Raw genomic sequence first — 20,532 nt, 5'->3', positions numbered from 1 at the left:
AAAGTACAAAGGAAAAGAGTCTCACTTCTGAGAGTTGCCTGTTGCTAATATTTTGAGGTATGTTTTCCAAACATCAGGATGCATGTTTACGGTGATGAGTGCACCTGCCGTAACACAGAACCGCCCACCCCTTTCTAACAACTCATTGGCACCTGCTCTCTCCTGCTCTCGTGTCCCCTGCGTTCCTTCCATGGCTGCATCGAGATGGGCCCTTGTTTGGCCTGTTGTCAAGCACGCGTCCTGTTTTTTTACTTTTAATAAGCAAGGCTCTCTGTCTCTGTGGATAAGTATTTGAGAACAGCCGTGGAGTTTGCTCAGGACAGATGCTCAGGAGAGGACTTGGTGTGTCCAGGGCAGGCCATTTGGGAAGCCTTTGACAGGAGTTGCTCAACTGTCCCCTGGACCCAAATGGGTTTGACTCTGGGATGTTATCGGGGTGGCAGGTCAGGGTCGCTTCCTCCAGAGCCCAGGTGCACATGAGTGGTCAGGACCCAGTGTCTCCCGTGGCGTCGTTACTGCCCCAGACGTCCCCTGAGCTGCACCGTGGGCCAGGTCCTGTGCGGGGATGGAAAAGAGTGAGGCCAGTGTCTTCCTGAGCCCCACACGAGCCCAGAGGGCGTGATCGTGCCAATCGGAAGCTGCCTGTTCCTCGCGGTGCCTCACTGCCGTCACCTGCAAACTGCATTCATGTGTGCCCTGCGCCCTGAACGCTGTGTGGGGCAGCCCCGCCGTGGCCGTGTGCGCCCGCCCTCAGGGCGCCTCGGGTGCTTGCTGTCCACCTCATCAGGACATGACCATCAGGGTCACAGGCCCCTGAAAAGAGGTGTGCCCACCACCCAGAGAGGGCCAGGCCGGAAGAGGGGAGCCAGCTCGGCACGGTCCAGGAGGGACCACCAGGGGGCTGGAGAGATGCCTGCGGTGAAATCCTGCCGCCCGCCTCACATCTGGCCCCCAGAGCGTGGCCGCAGTCCTGGGGGGGGTAGTGGTGGTTCAGAGCACAGGCTCCGAGCAAGACAGACCTTGGTGTGGATCCCGGCTGTGACACGGGGCAGCTCTTTGACTTGGGCCGGCTGCCGGTCACTTTGTACTAATCACTCAGTTTCTTCACCTGTGAAGGAGAAACTACCTCACAGACTTGTGAGGATTAAGTACGGGGGCATCTCCCAGCGCACAGCACTGTCTGGCAGGAAGCGCCCTGACGCCGCTGCTGCTGCTAGTATCGTGTGTTCACGGCTCTGTCGCAGCACCTGCAACACGGCCCGGCCCAGAACAACACTCAGGAATATCTGAGTGGCGGAACGGAGGAGTCTGCTTGAATAGCATGTTTGTAATCCTCCGGCTTTGTCAGATGGGTGAAGCCCACTCCGGAAGCTGAAGATGTCCTTAGAAGCCTATTGCTCTCCCTGCCTGGCACCCAGAGGACATACACAGCCTTCTAGCTGGGAAGAGACGGCTGCCTAGTGCTTTGCTCGAGCTGGCAAGAAGATGTCCCCCTCCGAGTCATGAGGCCCAGGGGGTGGGGGTGGGGGCACCAGGTGTCAGCAGCCCAGGTTCTGGTCCCACCCACCAGGTGTGCTGTGTCTGAAATTGTTCTCAGCAGTAAAGGGGGGGTAGTGATGCTTCCTGCCTGTCCAGGCTCAGCAGTTTAAACAGTGAGACAACAGTGGGTAGGAAAGTTCTTTGTAAAACACTGTCATCCACGCGCTCAGAAGAGCGAGTTCACCGTCGTCAGTGTTATTATCGTTTCCATTCACTGACTTGTAACTAACAGTGTCTGCTTCCTTCTTGGCAGACGGAGTTAGAAGCCAAAAGCGAAACCAAGCAGGAGAATTACTGGCTGATTCAGTATCAGCGGCTCTTGAACCAGAAACCCTTGTCCTTGAAGCTGCAGGTGAGGACTGCTGGCGCCCACCCCGCAGGAGCCTCGGGCCTCAGCGATGCCCGGCTTCCTGACCCGTCCAGTCTGATTCCGTTCGCGTTTCTGGTGACTCGTGCGCCAGGTCCTGAGCCCGGGCCGGGCAGGGACAGAAATGGGAGGGACGAGCGTTGGTTCTGGTGACGAACAGAGCAGAGACCCGGAGGCCACTGTGGGCTACCAGTGCAGGGGCTGCGGACGGGACAGACGTGGTCCCCAGCCTCCCCTGCCTGCCTCTCTCCCTCTGTGTCTCTGTCTCTCTATCTCTCTCTCTCACACACACACACACACACACACACAATTGCTATTTATTTTTATAAAAATGGAGTCTTTCTGTAATGCTATTTTGGCAACTTCCCTTTTCCCCTCGATGATGGCGACAGGCTGTTCTCCAGGCTTGTGCGCGTAGGTCTCCTCGTTGTTCCCAGACAACTGCACAGCGTTTAGGATCTGGACGAACCTCCGTTCATTTAAACAGCCCCCTCTTGATGGGTCCTTAAGTTGCTCAGAACATCAAGTTTACCGAGTGGCGTGAACTGACTTCCTCACGCATCTCTCTCTGTGCCCTCCCATGTCCATTTTTGTAGGAAAAGTTCCAAGAATACATGTAACATAAGAGGTAAAATGTATTTCGAACCCTTGGTTTGCTGTGGTAAGTAACGGCTTCTTGGTTTTTTCCCGTCCGGGGTGTGCTTGGCATCTCCTGTGGGTCTGTGCTGCAGGAAGAAGGCCTGGAGCGCCAGCTGGTGGCCCTCCTGGTGGAGCTGTCGGCCGAGCACCACCTGCCCATCTTTGCCCACCACCGCATCTCGCTGGACATGCTGAGCCGGATGAGCCCTGAGGACCTGGCCAGGGTGGGCAGCGGCAGCCCCTCGGGGGAGGTTAGGGAGGCGGGCAGGGCCCTGGCCCGACCTGGCCGAGGGGCGACTTGCTCTTCATGCAGTTCATGGTGAGGCCCCACCCAGGCCGTGACCTGCCCTCCTTGGTCCGAGCAGGTGGGCGTCTCGGAAGCTGGGCTGCAGCACCAGATCCTGCGCAGGGCCCAGGAGCTGCTGGAAGAGGCCAGGACCCAGCCAGGTACCGTCGCGAAGGCCTCTCCTTAGCGGAACCTTTACCTGAGGGCTGTGGTTGGGGCGTCACCTGTTTACACTTCAGGATGAGTCCTAAGGGCCGCTTCTAACCCTGGCCAGTCCTTAAGCTTCCCTCCTAAAGGAGCAATTTATAAATGGGACAAACAGGCCCCCAAAATGGTAAAAATGAGCTTTTCCTTGCAACGGTGGAGGGACCCTCCTGACTTCCCTAAAGCCACCCTACAGACATTGGGAACCACACACAGGATCCCTGGAGTCGAGGGAGAAACCAGCTGGACCCGGTGCCCACCCCGTGCCCAGCAGTGGGCCCAGGGCAGGCCTGTGGCATGGACACAGAAAGGCGTTGTGATGGTTGTGAAGGGGTAATGGCAGGTTGCAGAGGCGCCGTGGCCCTGCCCGGAGGCCCGGGAGTGGGGTGGTGCGGTGGCTGACGCCGGGGCAAGCGCGGGAGTCAGGTCTCCTGCGAGCCAAGCAGGACAGAACCAGGCATCTGACGACCACCGTGTCAGGTCACCTCTGCTGCAGCGCTAGGAAGTGGGTCCTGCTGTTACCCTCGTTTGAGGGGTGAGGAAACTGAGGCAGAGAGAGGTTAACGCTAACCCTTAGGGCGCTTCCTGATTGTGGCCGCCCTGCAGGGAGGGGCTGGGGGGACGGCTGCCCAGCTCCAGAGCGCAGGAGACCCTCAGGCATTCTCCTAACAGTTCTCTTTTTGATCCCAGGATTCAGTGTGTTGTATTAAATATAGAAGTGCCACCTTACAGTGATGGTTTGGGGGGGACGGGGGGCACCATGATACCCTTAGAGGGTCTAGGGTGGTTGTGATGGGCTTTAAAAAAAAAAACTTCAGGTTTTTCCCAGTAGTAAAAAATACTACTTGTAATTTAACCCATAGAATAAATGAAGAACATGAACTGTGAGGGGATGGGGATCAGGGATGGAGAGAGACTCGAGGGTGTCACTGGTGCACATGGCGTGACAGAGACAGACACGACTTCCGATGTCCTGCTTCAGAGCGGTTGGGACCCAGGCAGGGGATGCTGGCTCCAGGGCAGAGCGGTGGACCTGCTGGGGGCTCTGCTGGGGGACAGGGGAGCAGCCTTGAGAGCTGCTCCTTCCTCTCCCTGCTCCTCTGGGTCACCTGCGCCTGGGCCCCTGGGTGGAGAATCTGCGGGTGGGGTCTGGTCCCCCCAGAGCCCCTAACCCAGGGCCCCTGCAGGGTGGCTCCACCACCAGATGGCCCTGTGGTCTCCGGCAAGTGGCGTCCCCTCTGAGCCTCCGATTTCTCATCTCTGACAGTGATAAGCCCTACTTGCAGGCCGGCTGTGAAGGATTCAGGGCGTGTTAGGGCTAAGAGGCCCCAGTGGCCCAGCTTCCCAGCCGTCGCATTTTACAGATGGGGGAATGAGGCTCAGCAAAGAGAAGTAAGAGGGTGTGTGGGAAGGCAGGGTCCCTGATCAGACCCACCCCCTCCAGCTCACTGTCCACTTGGGGCAGGCAGGGCCAGCGCAGGCCCTAGGGATTGGGGTCAGGTGGGCATGACCCTGGCTCAGCGTGTCTGTCTGTCCCCACAGAGCTGCTGAAACCACCCGCAGGCGAGGTCCTCCCCACAGCCCCTGAGGAGCCTCCGGAGACAGTGAGGCCATCAGCTCCCCCTGCAGAGCTGGAGGTGCAGACCTCAGAATGTGTCGTGTGCCTGGAACGGGAGGTAAGTCGGCAACAGGCCCAACCCCGAGCCTGCCTGCCCAGCATCTATGGCCGTCCTGAGCCTCTCAGGCAAGAGTTACAGGAAATTAAAATGACCCGTGATCCCATGACCCAAACGAGCAATGCTAACGTCGTTTCCTGGGCCTTTTTTTTTTTTTTCCAAAAGAGTTTTTTTCTCCCACTTAGGAAATTTCCCTTCATGTATTTACTAAGTCATTAAATATCAACAACAGTTTTCTCCGAAGAGACTTTTTAAAAACCTGTTGTAAAAACTATAACCAAATTAACGCCTATTATAAAAATTAAGCCGTGTAGCATGGAAATTAAAAACCCTCCCCTCCGTCGACGGTGTGATCCTACTTAGAAAAGGCTGCCACGTTAGCAGCTTGATTACCCCGTGGTCTTTGCCGGGCCCGGGGAACGTGATGATACAGAGGGCCTTGGTGGTTGTAAATTCAACCACACCCCTGCTTTGGGCCCCAGAGGTGGCTTCCTAGTTCTTGTCATCACAACCAGTGCTGTGCTGAACAGCCTTGAACAGAACTTGGCGCACATCCTTGCTTATTTCCGTAGGATAACTTCCTAAAAAGAGGAAGTGCTGAAGCAAAGCACAGACACTTCCGTGGCTTTTGAGCCATCATGTTGGGGTCATTTTGAGACCGAGGGGCTGGCAAAGTACATGAAAAAACAAAACGTGGGAACAACCCGCACGTCTAACAGCGGGTCTGGTGAGGTAGGCCGTGGCCCCTCCTGCGTGGCTGTGACACAGCGGGGGCACGGAGAGTGTCCGAGAAGGGCCGTGGCACGTGTCCCTGTGCCGACTGGAACGTGACGACCGTGCCGTCCGATCTTTAAGGTGAAGAACAAGGGGGCCAGGGGGCCTCACTTGCCCCTTCCCGGGGGAACCGGGCCGGGGTGGGGTCCAGACGCTCCCGCGCTGTCTCCTCAGGCCCAGATGATCTTCCTCAACTGTGGCCACGTCTGCTGCTGCCAGCAGTGCTGCCAGCCCCTGCGCACGTGCCCGCTGTGCCGCCAGGACATCGCCCAGTGCCTTCGCATCTACCACAGCAGCTGAGCGCCGACCCCCGGCCCCGCCTCTGCCGCCTGCGGGCCCAGGGCTCCAGCTCCCCCCTTGTTCTCGAGGGACCGGTACAGCCCCCGCTGTCCTGGGCCAGGCGGGGACAGGAGTGTTCCTGACCGGGGATGGAGCCGGCCTGAGTACTGCGGAGGAGAGAGGACCCTTTGCGGCACGAGGACGGGGTCTGGGGTTGGAGAGGCAGTGTGCCTGCACCTGAGCACAGACGGAGCGTCCCGGCTGTCTGTGGCGGTCACGGCCCCTCCAGGAACCTCATCAGGGGAACCTGGGCAGTGCCTTCCCACCGGGCAGGTGGTGGGACTGCAGGGGGGCCCTGGCCGAGGAGAGGGGTGGGGAGGCCACTGTGACCTGTCCTTGGACTGACTGCCCAGAATGTGTTCAGGGTGGGTCTGGGGCCCGCAAGCGGCATCGGCCCCTCCTGGCCTCCCTCCGCTGCTCCCCGCGCTCTGGGCCCCTCTGCTCCCCAGATCTTACCTCCTCACCCCACGCAGCTCAAGGGCAGGCCAGGAGCAGGAACGTCAATAAACCCATCTCCAGCCTGCTCCTCCCGAGTCATCACTGATGGAGCCCCGGGGGGGAGGGGTCGCACCTCAGTCAGAAGGGAAGGGAGAGGTGAGGCGTCCTGAGTGTGAAGTTATCCAACCCTCCCTTGTTGCAGGGGAGAGACGGGGTCTCAGAGCGAAGGGCTCGGAAAGTCTGCGGAGCAGGTGGTGCTGCATGGGCAGCGCTGTGCGCTCTGTCCTCGTTACCCCAGACGAGGGCTCAGTGCCTGGGGCCCTGCAACAGGGACATGGTGGCGCCGGCTTTGGAGCCCAGAGCATCGTGACTCCAGAACCTGTGCAGCCGTGCAGGTCGTTCATTGCACAGTTCCTGAAGGAGCCCTGCTCCTTGTGCTTGCTGTCGAGCTGCACTTTTATTGTGCATTTTCTGGCAGATAGTTTCGAGCCAGGGGCGGCTTTTTCTTTGGGCTGGAGGCCGGCCTGCTCGGGGCGCCTGGGCTCGACCGCCTGCTAACTCTGACCCTGGCCAGCCTTTCAGACCCTATTTCCCCATCTGCTCAGTTAAGGGCCCTGATACAGGCCTGTGGCCACCAGGGGGCACTGAGTGCTCATCCCAGGCACAGCTGAGACCCAGGGGGATGCAGGGGACAGGCCCTTGCTCTCCCTGCCTCGTTGGGACTGTCAGCCCTGTAGGCTGACACAGGACGGATGAAGGCCCCTTGTGGTATGAGTCCTGCTTTCCAGGTACCAAGGGACCTCTGATGGTTCCCCTCTCCACATACCTTCCCTGGGCTCCGCTTAGCTAGGAGCGGGGACTGAGGCTGGAGGGGCTGGGAGGCACTTCGCAGAGCACAGCGTACGGCGGGTCTCCTTGAACCCTCACTAGGCCTCCGTTTTATAGATGAGGAGCCTGAGGCTGAGTTCAGTGACGTGCCAAGGTCAACAGCAAGACTGCAGCTGAGCCCCTGCTTTCTCACCTCAGCCCTTGCTGACAAGCCTGCGGCCACCGGCCATCATCCCCCCTCAGGGGCACGTTCTCACCCGTGGACGGGGCGGCCTGTCCCCACCAGTTGGTGTCGGGGACCCCATAACCTCAGCCCAGGTTCCTGGGCCTCCGCTTACACATCGGTGAAATGGCACAACGGTGCCTGCCACCTGGAGCTGCTGTGAGTCCCCGAGTCCTGCGCGGAACATGCACGGCCCGCAGCACGGGCTCAGACGCCCTCGCTGTGGGGGCAGGCGTCTTGAAAACACTGGCATCGCTGTCTGGATCCACGGAGTCCTGGGCCCACCCACCATGGGCACCCCAGGGCCCCGTGGCCACACACCGGCTTCCCTCCTGCCCTGACCATTGCCGGGGCCTCCCAGAGGGGCGCCCCACACACAGCTGGCTGAGGAAGCCAGCTGAGCTGCCATCAGGCGAATCACCTACCTGCGGTGTCCCTTCTCTCCAAGCCTCAGTTTTCTCCTCTGAAAGACGGGAGAATAGGGGCACTCTGGCCACTCAGTATAAGTACTCCGTCAAGCGACCATCCCAGAAAGTCAAGCTGCACAGGTGCTCCTAGCCCAGGTCTCCCTGCCAGCACCACAAGTGGGCCACTGGCTTTAAATAAAGCATTTATTGATTAGTAGACGCTTAAACAGTTTGCATAATATTGTCAATACAATATCTGGGAAGGATGACTGGAAAACCCCAAAAGAAGGCACCAAAGGAGAGCATCTTCAAATGGAATGTGTTGGTAGAAGAGGTTAGTGAGGCGTTGAGATTAGGGCTGGGGGGACTGGAGGGGAGGGTCCCTGAGCACCAGCCAGCACCGCACATCCTGTGGGTCAAGGGCCCGGCCCAGGAAGCAGACCGAGGGGATGGAGGACGCAGGACTGGGAGGGGGTCTGGGAAAGCCAGGAGGTCCCAGCTTCTGGGGATGGCCTCGGCTTGACCCTTACCCCCCAGGAACAAGCTGAAGAAGGGGAACGGCTGGGCCCCACGTGACTCATGAGGCTATTTAGAGAGTCCTGGAATTTTCAGGGCGAGGTGACTGGAGACTCAGAGCGGCAGGGTCCAAACCCTAGCCTGACCCAAGTGCTCAGTGGTGCCCTGGGGCTCCTCGGCCCCTCCCCCGCCCCTCGAGCCCGGCAGCTCCCTGGAGGACAGCGCGTACCTTGGAAGTGGCCTGCAGAAGACAGAGTCCACACCCACCCAGCCCTGCCACTGACCCGTGTGCCCCGCCCAGCACAGGGGGACAGAGAGACTCCCGGAGACTGGACTCCGGCAAGTGGAGGGGGAAGCAAAGGCTCAGCGTCCAGCAGCCCTCCATCTGCCACATCCCCACCTCGCCCACCCTCCCAGCAGTGCCTCCACAGGGGTCACGCCCTCCTTCCCTCAGACACATCCTCTCCCCAGACCAGCACATTCCAAGCCTTTCTCGTTCCTCCCCAGACCCGTGACCCCATCTCCCTCCGAGAGCAGCCCTCCCCCAGCATCCCCCCAGCCTGAAGACCCCTCCTTGCACGTCCCCTCCCACGGGGCGGGAGAGCGAAGCCAGTGTCCACTCCAAAACTGGCCTCTGGGGCCCAGCCGGGAGGAGGGAGGAGCACGGCCCAGAGACGGGTTCCAACAAGCCCCTGGGTGAGAGGAGGGAGCATCCATGGGCTCTGAGTCACAGCAGACGCTACTGTCACCACCCTCTTCCCGAGGATGGCAAGACCCACAAGGGAAACAGACCACAGAGGCAGGGCAGGAAGGGACGACTCGGGGACCCGGGGCCACCGAGCGCTCCCAGCCCCCAGCACAGGAGGAAAGCCGAGATCATCCCGCAGAAGAGAAAACAGCAACCAAGTGTGAACGAACCCAATAGTGACTCGGGCCGTCCCCGCCCAGCCCAGGGGTGCCACACCAGCCCCGCTCCACCCCCACCCGGAAGGCACAGAGCCGGTGCTCCCCACCCAGAGCCTAGCCTGCCAGTGCCTCGGAGGGAGTGGTCCTCGTGCCATGTCCAACAGGAGCTCGGGGGCGACTGGCCTAGAACTCAGTCTGCACCCCTGCGCTGTCCTCGGTGGTGGTGTGGATGGGGGGGCGGCCACCAGGGCCGGACACCTGTTCCCCGGTCTCCTGGTCGCTGGGCTTGGGAGGCTCGAGGTCCGCGGCCTTTCCAGGCGGGAGCTGCCGGAGGGGTGAGGCGGGCGGCGAGGCGGCCTCGGGGGCCACCCCGGGCTGGGGGCTCTCCTGTGCGGGGGCCCCATTGAGCAGGGGGCCGGCCAGCGGGGGGCCCTCGGCCCGCACATCCCGGGCCAGCAGGCCACGGAGCTCAGGGACGCTGTCCAGGGACGCAGGTGACAGCGGCTCAGGGACAGCCTCGAAGGGCAGCCCTGCCTCCTCGTCCTGGACCACGGACACCACCTGCTTGGCACGCCGGCGCTTCTCCGAGAGGGTGGCTGCTTCCGGGACGCCGGGGCTGCCGGGGTCCCCACTGCTGTCACCACTGCCACTGTACTCCTCGCCCCAGTCGATGGGCGTGCCCTCAGCCAGCAGGTGCAGGTTGGGGTCGCTGTTGTGCATGACCACGCTGTCCCGGTACAGGTTGTGCTTCCTCTGCACGGCGGCCTCCTTCACGGCTACGGGACAAGGGGGGTGGCGTCAGGGCACCTACCACGGGGCTGACGGCCGCCAGCACACCCGGCACTGCGCCCAGGTGCGGCCAGCATCGCCCGCCAGAGACCTCCCGCGGCCTAAGTGGGCGCTGTGACTGGGACGAGGCTTATTTCAGGCCTTGATGCTGGGAAGCAGGGGCTGTGACCCTAAACCCTGTCCCTCACCTGACATTCCCCAAAATGCCAAGGCCCCACAAAGAAACTACGCCACAGGGATGTGATGCTACCCCTCCTGGGGCCACACCGCTAATAGTGGACCCCCTCAGCCCATGGTGTATGTCTCCTCTTTTCTTTGTAGCTTAGCTGACCCCAGGAGGGAGACCTCTGGGTGGCCACCTCCACCACCCTCCAGGCAGTAAGAGTCCCAGGGCTTCCTTGGTGGCACAGTGGTTAAGAATCCGCCTGCCAATGCAGGGGACACGGGTTTGATCCCTGGTCCGGGAAGATCCCACATGCCGCAGAGCAACTAAGTCTGTGCACCACAACTACTGAGCCTGTGCTCTAAAGCCACAACTGTTGAGCCCATGTGCTGCAACGACGGAAGCCCATGCGCCTAGAGCCCATACTTCATCATGAGAAGCCACCGCAGTGAAAAGCCTGCACAGCACAACAGAATGGCCCCCGCTCAACACAGCTAGAGAAAGCCCATGTACAACAAAGCAATGAAGACCCAATGCAGCCAATAAATAAAAATAAATTTAAAAATATATTAAAAAAATAAATATACAAGATATTAAAAAAAAAAAAAATTGTGTCAACAGCAACAGCATGGCGGGGCAACCCCCACCCGCGGCTCTGCAGCCAGCGCCCCCGGGGGCCGGGCGGCACGTACCCTGCAGGATGTCCTTCATGACCGTCTGCAGCACCACCTCCTCGTACGTGTTCTCCACCAGGATGAACCTGGCAAAGTCCTCGAAGATCAGCTCCTGGAACCGGGACAGCTCCTGCCGGGCGGGGCGGGCGTGGGGGCGAAGGGGGGGTCAGGGCGGCTGGCCAGGCCCAGGCTGGGGCGGGGCGCGCGGGGCAGGGGGCGCGCTCACCGACTTGCAGGTGGGCGCCAGCTTCTTCAGCAGGAACGGGATGGTGATCTGCAGCAGGGCCTCCCGGAAGAAGCGTTTTCGCACGGTGCTGCTGTCGTAGTCGTATTTCTGCCGGGAGAGAGGGGCCGGGCGCGGGGGGCTCCAGGTCAGGGGGCTCCACCGGCCCCTGGTCCCCTGAGCCTCCACGTCCCCCAGGGTCAGGGGTGGGGCCTGGCCGGCGGCTCACCTTCAGCACCCGCTCCAGGATGCGCTGGATGGACTTGCACAGCTCCTCCTTGGTGGGCCCCTTCCCCAGCTCCTGGTGCAGGAGGGTCTCGAAGGTGTACACGGCATTGTCCATTTGCTGCGGGCGGGGCACACCATGGGGCACGTGAAGGGGGGGCCACCGGGAGGACAGGGCACCTGTGCGCTCAGTCTCCCGTTCACTCACTCGCTCCTGAACTGAGTGTCTAGAGTGCTGGCTCAGTGCCGGGCAGCGGGGCCCGTCCCTGTGTCAGGGAAACAGAGGCCCTGTGCCAGGGGCTTAGGGAGTAAGGAGGGCTTCCCACAGGAAGGGGTCTCTGAGACCCAAGAGATGAGTCTGAATGAGCCAGGTGGACAGAGGGACAGCTGTCCAAACAGATCAGAGAGCACAGCCAAGAGACCAGAGCCGCAGAGAGCATGCCGGGGCCGAGCGTGACTGCCCGAGGCCCGTGAGGAGGAGGAGGACAGGACGGGGCCGGGGAGGAAGGCCGCTGGGGCGGGGCCTGGGGACGGTGGGTGTGGGGAGTGCTGGGGCACGGGGTGAACTGGGGGAGCCCCCTGGGCCCACCTCACGCATGAGGATCTGGGCTCGCTGCTTGAACACAGACGTGCTGGACACGTCGAAACGCTGCTGCAGCCCATCCAGCCGCAGTGGCTCCATCTTCTCGTAGCAGCTCTGCATCTTGAGCGGGTGGTACGCCAGCTGGGACAGCTTCTCCATGTACTGCAGGGAGGCAGAGACACACGGGACTTGAGCTGGGGCCGCTGGAGTGGCCCGGCAGCCCCCGGGCCCTCGGAGTCCAGGCCCTGGCACCAGGGAAGGCCATCCGGGGGTGATGGTCACAGAGGCAAGTGCTGGAGGAGTCGGGACAGGAAGGATGGGGCTCTGGAGGCGGGAGGAGCGGCGTCCGGCAGCACAGCACGTGGGGAGAGGCAGCCTGGGCGCTGGGTGACCTTGGGCAAATCGCTCCCCCTCTCTTAGCCTCGGTTTCCTCAGCCTCCAAATCAGGAGGTGGTTTTCCACGATCTCTAATGTCCTTTGTGGCCCTCAAATTCTATGACCATGATTGTCAGCAGACTCCTCAGTTTGGGGCGTAGAAGAGGCTAAGATTACAGGACCAATTCTATCTGCACCTGATGGCTACGTGGGGCTCCAGGCAGCTGACTACCCCAATACGGGGTCTGTGGGAGGCTGTTCGCCCCGAGAACCAGGTAACTCAGAAGTGAGAGGGGCTGGTTCCGTTTCCAGGGTGCACGACATGGCATCTATGTCCTTGCTCGGCCCCTTGGTCTCCCGCAGACCCTCCGTTCACGGCCTGGGAGGGTAGCGGCCAGCCCTGATCACAGTGAGGGCCTGACGGGGGCCAAACCAGGCCCAAACCCAGACCCAAACCCGGGGCCGGTGCCCGGCTCACCTCGCCCAGCTTGTCGATGCCACCCTCGTTGATGACGTTCAGGTTCATGTCGGTGACCTCCTTGAAGAAGACGTCCCGCACTTCGGTGAAGCCCTGGCTGGTGGGCACCATCAGGGCCTCCAGGATGGACGGGATGTAGGGCTGGACGTGGTTCCGGACGCACACCTCCGCCTTGGGGAGGATGGAGGCTGCACCGAGGGAGCTGGTTAGCGGACTGCATCCCCGGGAGCAACTCCCGCCATCCCACACCCCCGAGGCTAGAGGCAGGCTGTTGTATGAGTCTTTAGAGAAAAGCACTGGGGACAACATTAGCACATGGAAGGATTTGTGAGGAACAGCCGATAACGCAGCACAAATAACAGGGTGTTCTGAGATTGGTCCCTGATATTCCTGAAACTGTGATGACAAAAAACTAAGAAAACAGCTCGTGTAAAGGTCTCGAGGTTGGCACTTTTTCTGCTTCGCTAGAGGAAGAGAGGAACTCACCTGCGGGGGGTTGTGCGCCTTTGTTTTAAAAAAAGAAATGAAAAACACTTCCGTGTATTCCGCGAGCCTCTGGGTTCTGCAAACCCCAGTTCGGCTCTGGAATGGTGTGGCCTGGCTCAGCCTAACTATGGAAAAGGCTGCTTCCCTGTGGGCAGGGACCATCTCCAAGACAGTCTAACCAAGGCATTTTCAGCCAGGAGGTGTTTTGATGTTCCCTCTTCTCCCCAGCCCAGCTAATGCTGCTTCTTCCACAATAATTGTCAACTCTCAGTGTCCTCCCCAGCTCACAGTGAGTGCAGCTGCTAGAGAACAACCCTCGGGCAACTGAGGACCGTCACGACTGTGGCCAGTGTGTGATGGACGACGAGTGAGTGAAAGGATCCCAACAGGCTGAGAAGAGAAAGGAGCATCAACGGACCCGGGAAAAGCTAGCTGAACGTGAATCACCAAAGTCAAGCTGATGTCGCTAAAACAACACATGGTAAATCTGACCAAAGACGAACAGCAAGCTTGAACCTCCTCGACATCACCTAGGTCACCAAGATCTGGGTCTATAGAAATAGCCGGCAAACAACTCACAGGGGTCGGAAGAACTACGGCTCAGATGTGATGCTGGTTTTTTAAAAAAAAATAATCAAGTCATTGCTGTGAAATGTACACGGATCCCTGAAACAGGCAGGAGGGAGACCCTGACCCTGGAGGGCAGGTGGTCCCAGCATGTCCACCCGGTGAGGACAACTGCAACAGGTGACCTGCCTACCTCGGATCTTGCTGGCCAGGTGCTCCTTGGAGGTGATGATCTGGTCCATGTCGGTGCGGATGACTGCCTCCATGGCCGGCCGGGCCAGCTGCAGCTTGGATAGCACCGCCTCAAAGCGTGCCTTGGCCTGTTCGTATACCATGTGGTACACGGCGTCCGAGATCTGCGGGCAGGGTGGTAGTGTCAGCGCCAAGCTAAGGGTACCGGGCAGCTGCGGGCCCCCCGCCCCTGCTCCTGAGCCCGGGCCCACCCACCTGGATCCACTGCCGCTGTCGCTCCTGCGGTTTCCCCTTCAGCCGGGGGGCGAGCTCTGCCTTCAGCTCAGGGCCCAGCTCCTCCATCACCAGGTTGCTCAGGATCTAGGACCGGGAGGCACAGGGCAGGGCAGGGATTGGAGCACACCCAACCCATCTCCACATTCCGGCAAGCCCAGCCACCGCCCCACCCCCTCCAAAGCTGCTCTTTGCTCCACGTCTCCATTGCCCTCCCTCCTGAGGGTCCCAGCTTACCTGCTGGGGTGTCCTGTAGGATCCTGTAGGGACCCCACCTCAGGACCTTTGCACATGCTGCCTCCCTGTCTGGACACCCCCCCCCCCCATCCCCCTTGCCTGCACACGCAACTGTGTGCATTTACTTGTCAAATGTCTGTTTCTCCTGCTAGACAGAGAGTGCCCTGAGGGCCAGGACCGCGTCCGTCTTATTCACAGTGGACCCCAGCACCTAGTTCAGGGTCGGTGCTCAGTTAATAACTGAACAAAATAATAAGTAGCTCCACCTGCGGGACCCACCTCAGCCTCCACCTATCTGAATCTGAGCTTGGCATCTCGGTCCAAACCTGCAGCCTGTGCCCTGGAGCCCCGCCTGTGGGCTCACCCCCGCCCTCTGGGCCCTGGGCTGACTTGCGCAGCCTCCCCACCCGCCTCCCTGGCCTCACCTGCACCTCGTTCCCACACAGCATCTCCCAGGTTCCGTACAGCTCCTTGGACTGGCGGTACATGCGGATGGCGTCCGTGAACGCGGGGCCCTCCACCTTGGAGTCCTCAGGGATCCCTGCCCAGGAGAGGGACAGAGAAAGGAGGTTGGCAGGATGGCCGTGGCCCCCACAAAGACCAACGGGTTGACTGCCCACACCGCCCCCCCGTGACCCCCACCACGCTCGCAGTCATGGTGACAGGAGCAGTTGCCATGACAATAACAGCAATAATAACCCACCAACAGCAGCGAGACAGCCCTCCTTATCCTCCTCATCTCCTTCCATCCTCCCAACCAGCCCAAGATGTGGGCACTGTCATCTCCTTTGCTTTTCCAGATGAAGAAACAGGCTCCGAGGTCAGCCCATGGCCGAGGGTTCAAGGCCAGTGAGCGGCAGAGCCAGGACCAGAAGCCACCACCCCCATCACCCAGCATGGCAGACAGGATACCAGAGGCGCCCAGAGTCCCTCCCTCCATCAGGGGCCTGCAGACTTTCCCCGCAAAGGGCCAGGCAGTAAATAGTCTCTGTGGGCCAGACGATCTCCGTCCCGGCCATTCAACCTGCCGTCGAGGCAGGAAAGCAGCTGCCAACAGTCTGTGAACGAACGAGCCAATAAAACTGGTTTACTAAAACAGGCGATGAGCCCGATTCGGCTCACGGGCCATAGGCTCCCAAGTCTCATTGCAGATCACTGAACTCTAAGGGGCCTCAGTTTTCCCTTCTGAATAGTGGGAGCAATGACCATCCTGGCCTCACACACCCACGGTGGGGCTGCAGGGGCCACAGTGTGAACTGTGAAGCCGGGCCCGGGCACAGGGCCCGGCGGGCACCGCATTGCACTTTATTAGAACTGCGGCCACGAACGGCTCCTGCTGCCCTGGGTCCGCCTCGCTCACTGCAGTGCATCCAGGGGACTGGAAATACCATTTCTCTCCTTCTGTTACTGGTGGTGGCAGCGGTGGCCGAGATGAGTTTGCCTACCTCCCCCGTGCTGGCGAGGGGGTTGATGAACAAGGCGTGGACCTCAGACTGGGTGCTGGGGAGACAGGCCGCAGGAAGTTGCAAAATCTGACTTCGGGAAGAACGTGGTTAAGCACCTCGGAGCCAGGCAGTGGGCGGCTGCCCTGGCCGTGTGCCTCCGACCGCTGTGTCCCCAGAGCCAAGGGAAGGGGAAATGGCAGTGGAGCCTCCGAAACCCGGGCTCCCACTGCCATGACTACGGGCTGAGTCACCCCCACAGAGAAAAAGCCCCTCTCTGGCGTGGGGGGGACCCCTCCCCTCCCACATCCAGCTGACCCGGCAGTCACTGCCTGTTGGGGCTGGGAGTTCAGCGGTGGGGAAACTGAGGCCCAGCCCTGCAGTGGCAGCTCCCCGGACTGGCATGGGAGCGTGGGGGCGTCTCACCCTGCATTTCAGGAACCTGTGATGAAGAGGGAGTGATGGGGGACGAGCAGGGGGGTCCCAGCTGGGATGCCACACAGAGCCCCGGTGTGGGTGCTCCCCAGCTGGGCCAGGGAGGAAGCCCCTCAGGCTTAAGGAGGGGCACCGTCTCCCAGAGACCAGGTTTTGCCTAGAAAATCCAGCTGTGTGCTACATGCAACCCCTCAGGGGGTTTACATTCTGCAGACAGCAAGCCCGGCGTGCCGGGCAAGGGTCGCTTTCCAGGCGGCAGGGCGGTGAGCAGGAGGACTGCGCGGCAGCAGGGAGGCCGCCGACATCCTGGGCTCTGGCCAGTCAGATGTGCAGCCTCAGACCCTCAGGATGTCTCTATTCCGCACGCCAAGTGGCTGAGTCAAAAGTGAGGGTCACCCCTCCTGAGCTCCTCCCCTGAGCCTGGCTGTTAGGGGCTGACCTGTGTCCCTCCAAAGTCCTCTGTTCAAGTCCTGACCCCCAGCACCTCAGAAAGTGACTGTGTCTGGACACAGGGACTTCGAGAGATAATGACGTTAAAGTGAGGGGATTAGGCCGGGCCCTGATCCAGCACGACTGGTGTCCTTCTAAGAAGAAACCTGGACAAAGTGCTCACACAGAGGGGGTACTCTGTGGAGACACAGGGGGACGGCGGCTGCCTGCTAGTCAAGGAGAGAGACCTCGGGAAACAGACCTGCTGACACCTGGATCTTGGGCTTCCACCCTCCAGAGCTGTGCAAAACTAAATGTGTGTTGTTTAAGCGCCCAGTCTGTGGTCCTGGGTGAGGGCAGCCCCGGCAGACTAAGGCTGAGACCCCACATGCACTCCCTCATCGAACCCCACCGGCTCTCAGAGAGAAGCTGTTCCCAGCCCCACTTTCCCCAGCGAGGAAACGGGCTCAGGGAGGCAAAATCAGTGGCTCGAGGACACACCGCTGGGGACGGCAGCCCCAAAGCTCGCACCCAGAACCAGCCGACCCCGGCGAGACCTGGAGACTTCCTGCCCGTAGGGTCCTTGAGGTCAGGCCGAGAAAAGAGGCTGCGTTCCTCAGCCCCGGGCCGCAGGCAGCGGGGGACGGCGGTCAGACAGGAAGAGGCCTCGACCTGTGCACCCCAGGCCCGCCCCGCGGGTGCAGCTCCGGCCCGGCTGCCTCTTGCCACCCCCAGCAGCTCCAGGAAGGCAGGATGTGAGGGGGGGCCCTGGACGACCTGGCATCCACCCAGCCTGGCCTCCTGCCCCGCCCACCCCCCACTTCCTGGCAGCCCCCGGAGCAAGCGAGCAATTCCAGGCCCCACAAATTCCAGGCCCAGCCTCTGAGGAAGCCGAGAGCTTTCCCACAGTCCTCAGGGTGGAGGAAAGACGCCTCCAAACCATCCCGCCAGCTCCCAACACCTTCCTGCCGCAGGACGCCCCTCTCCACCCACCCGGCCTCCCCTGCTGCCCGCAGCACCCACACCCGCACCCCTCCTCTCCCCGCCGAGCGCACTGTGTGCCGGGCACGGGGCCAAGAGCCCCACCCAAACCAGCCCGTGTATCCCTCCCCGTAACCCAGCAAAGTGCATCACCACTGCCTGTGCGCACATGGGGAACCCAACGGGGGCTCTTCCCCGCTGGCTCTGTCCGCACCCATTAGCCTTGGAGGCCTGGAGTGGGAGGAGCTGGGCCGGGGAAGGGGGGAGGGGAGGAGGAAGAGGGGGAGGGAGGAAGGAGGAGGGACCGTGCCCCCGGCCAGGCAGCCAGAGCCCAGATCGTCTCTGCCCAGTCCTGGCCCCTCGGCCCCCGGGGACCTGGGAACAGGAGGCCCTTTGTGGGCGGCAGGGCTTGGCCTGACGGAAGACCTGGTTCCTGCCGCCCAGCAGATTCCAGCCGGGGCAGAGGCGGCCCTGGAGAGTGGCGAGGACGGAGGACAGGTGGGGTAAGCCGAGTCTGCACGGCCGGCCTCCAGGTGTGGGTGCCTGCGGTTGGCCCACGGGGTGGAGCTGTGCGCAAGGCGCGCTGGCGGGCGGGGAGGGTGGGGCGAGGGCAGGGGCAGCGCCTGCGTCTGCTGCCCTGAGGCCAGGTCACTGGGAAGGAAGTTCAGGGTCCGGAACGGGGTTGTTCCTCCCCCCAAAGGCAGAAAGCCCCTAGTGCCCCACCCTCCCACGGAGTGACAATCACAAGCCTTTATGATCAAACCCCTTAGAGCCCTACAAGGCCCTCCAGACCTGACCCCAGTGCCCCCTCCAGCCCCATTTCCGGGCACCCCCTCCCCACTTCAGGGCCTCACGCATCCTCCTCTAAACTGCCCCCACCCCTGGGCCTCCCTTCATGCTTGCCACAACCTCCGTCTGGAACACGCCTCCCTCCGCGCTACAGCTGTTCATCCTCAGGTCTCAGCTGGACCATCGCCTCTTCAGGGAAGATGCTCCGATCGACCGCTCCCCACATACGTGATCAGCACCCCCCTCGACACATCCCCACCCTCCAGGCTCCCCGGTGGCTCCCACCCAGCACCCAGCACGGCTGTGACTCATCACCCTGATGTCCGCATCTGCTTAACATCTGTCCCCCCACCAGGCGGCCGGCAGCACGGGGGCGGGGACCGTGTCTAGCTTCCTCGTGGTATAGTCAGTGCCCAGCCCCGGGTCTGGCTCAGAGACGTTCAAAGTTTTGTTGAGTGAATGAGTGAGCTGGAAGAGACCTTGTAACCTTACAGATGAGAACCTGAGGCCCTGAGGGAGGAAGGGAACCTCCCAGAGCACAGTACAGGTCACTGGTGAGAAAGAAACGACACCATAAAGAACTCTTTACCCAGCGCGGAGCAGATTCTCACCGTGAATCCTCACAAACCCTCTCACCCCATTTTAGAGAGGCTCCAAGAGCTCAGTTGGTCTCCTAAGATCACGTTGCTGGAACGTGGCAGAATCAGGATTTTTATTCCGTAACCCAAGGGCTCAGCAACCGAATCCCTCTGAGAACAATTTCCCCAACTTTTTGTCTGAGCATCGCGGAACTGTTTTCATCAAGGAAGGAGCTTAAGGGCAGCCGGACAATGGTTTCCATTATAACAACCCCAGAAGGAAAAGCAGAGCCGCTCCTAGAGCAGGGCTGCCACGCCACACTCAGCCGCTAGGGGTCGCCACTCAGCACAGAACCCAGGTCGCCCCGGATCCCCGCCCCGGGAGCCTGAAGGCAGCTCACCGTTGTTGCAGTGCCGGACGCAGTCCTGCAGGACAGCCTGCCACTTGTCCTGCTCGGCTTCCGTCATCATGCAGAAGTAGTAGTGACGCGCAGAAGGATGCCAGAGGATGAGCGGGAACTGCGTGGGGCACTTGAGGATGGGGGCGGTGCCCGATTTTGATGTGGTCCCTGTGGAGACAGCACCCTCTGAGCAGCTGCCCTCTCTGTGGCTTCCCTTGGCCAGAGGACGGCCAGCAGCTCACCCTTCGCCCTATCCCGAGGGGCAGACTCAGGTCCAGAGAGGGCTGGCCTGTCCCGGGGGATGACCCGTGAGTCAGTGGGGAGGCCGCTGCCTTCTCTTGTGCTCCGGAGCTGGGCTAAGGGAACACCAGGCTCCCCCAGCACCATTTCTTAGAGCTGGTAATGTGCATCCACCTCCCTGGGGTCAGGTTCTAAACTCCGTGCACAAGGCACAAATAACACAGGGTCAGAGCCCTCAGGGTCAAAGGCCAAGCATTAGCTTCTTGGGTTTCCCTTCAAATTTCAGCTGCAGAGGCCAAAGTGTGGCTTAAATGTCCAAGGCGGGCGGGCGGCATGGGGGCGGGGGATAGAGAATAAATAAAAGGGGATTTTTCTCTATTTTGTCTGCGTGGATATTTGAGATCCATTGAGATAAGCGGTCCTGGGCTGTGACCTCGCCACTCCTGTTAGTAACAGGACAATGGTAGTTCTCTGGGCCCTGGCTCTGGTCCTGTGCTGGGCTCAGCACACACAGTGCCTCATGGGGTCTACATAACACCCCAAGGTCAGCCCTCTCAGCGCAGGGGCTGAAATCCAAGAAAGCCAGGTGACGCCAGCTGAGCCCTCAACCACCAAGTCCCACAGGGGGGTACAAACTGCCCCCTAGGCCGGCATCTCCCCCACCCCCTGGTCTCCCTGGGCTCATCTAAGAGGCAGATGTGATCCCACAAGGCTTCTGGGTGTCTCTGATGCGGTGAGGTCACCTAGGATAGCGCCTTACAAATGCAGTATTGACTCGGCAGTTTACAAAGTGGGGCACCTGGATCACCGTCTCCCAGAAGCCTCTCAGG

At 60.9% G+C, this 20,532-nt stretch overlaps 2 protein-coding genes across 6 annotated transcripts in view; one reads left to right on the top strand and one right to left on the bottom strand.

Annotated features, from left to right (window-relative positions):
• Positions 1 to 6,724, top strand: part of LRSAM1 (leucine rich repeat and sterile alpha motif containing 1) — a 39,562-nt gene extending 32,838 nt beyond the window's left edge. For 4 of the 5 annotated variants that reach the window (XR_009051384.1, XR_009051381.1, XR_009051383.1 and 1 more), the window contains 5 exons: positions 1,793 to 1,891; positions 2,638 to 2,769; positions 2,911 to 2,992; positions 4,578 to 5,566; positions 5,660 to 5,773. Coding sequence is in view for 1 of the 5 variants with exons in the window: in XM_057722317.1 (XP_057578300.1) it covers positions 1,793 to 1,891; positions 2,638 to 2,769; positions 2,911 to 2,992; positions 4,578 to 4,711; positions 5,660 to 5,785 (573 nt within the window). In the remaining 4 variants the exon portion in view is untranslated. Of the gene's footprint in view, positions 1 to 1,792; positions 1,892 to 2,637; positions 2,770 to 2,910; positions 2,993 to 4,577; positions 5,567 to 5,659 lie in introns of all 5 variants that reach the window. The other variant, XM_057722317.1, reaches the window with a different exon arrangement.
• A 1,182-nt stretch (positions 6,725 to 7,906) lies between these two features.
• NIBAN2 (niban apoptosis regulator 2) overlaps positions 7,907 to 20,532 on the bottom strand; it is a 51,210-nt gene continuing 38,584 nt past the window's right edge. The window contains exons 5-14 of the mRNA XM_057722318.1: positions 19,463 to 19,630; positions 14,833 to 14,948; positions 14,153 to 14,257; positions 13,899 to 14,061; positions 12,653 to 12,840; positions 11,806 to 11,961; positions 11,221 to 11,337; positions 10,995 to 11,102; positions 10,787 to 10,898; positions 7,907 to 9,918 (exon numbers count right to left, since the gene is read on the bottom strand). Of these exons, the coding sequence (XP_057578301.1) occupies positions 9,326 to 9,918; positions 10,787 to 10,898; positions 10,995 to 11,102; positions 11,221 to 11,337; positions 11,806 to 11,961; positions 12,653 to 12,840; positions 13,899 to 14,061; positions 14,153 to 14,257; positions 14,833 to 14,948; positions 19,463 to 19,630 (1,826 nt within the window). The 3' untranslated portion in view covers positions 7,907 to 9,325. The remainder of the gene's footprint in view (positions 9,919 to 10,786; positions 10,899 to 10,994; positions 11,103 to 11,220; positions 11,338 to 11,805; positions 11,962 to 12,652; positions 12,841 to 13,898; positions 14,062 to 14,152; positions 14,258 to 14,832; positions 14,949 to 19,462; positions 19,631 to 20,532) is intronic.

This window comes from Hippopotamus amphibius, chromosome 2, assembly GCF_030028045.1.
Source record: "Hippopotamus amphibius kiboko isolate mHipAmp2 chromosome 2, mHipAmp2.hap2, whole genome shotgun sequence".
Taxonomy (NCBI): Eukaryota; Metazoa; Chordata; class Mammalia; order Artiodactyla; family Hippopotamidae; genus Hippopotamus; species Hippopotamus amphibius.
Note: the sequence above shows the minus strand (reverse complement) of the source record. Positions and strands in the feature narration are given on the sequence as shown.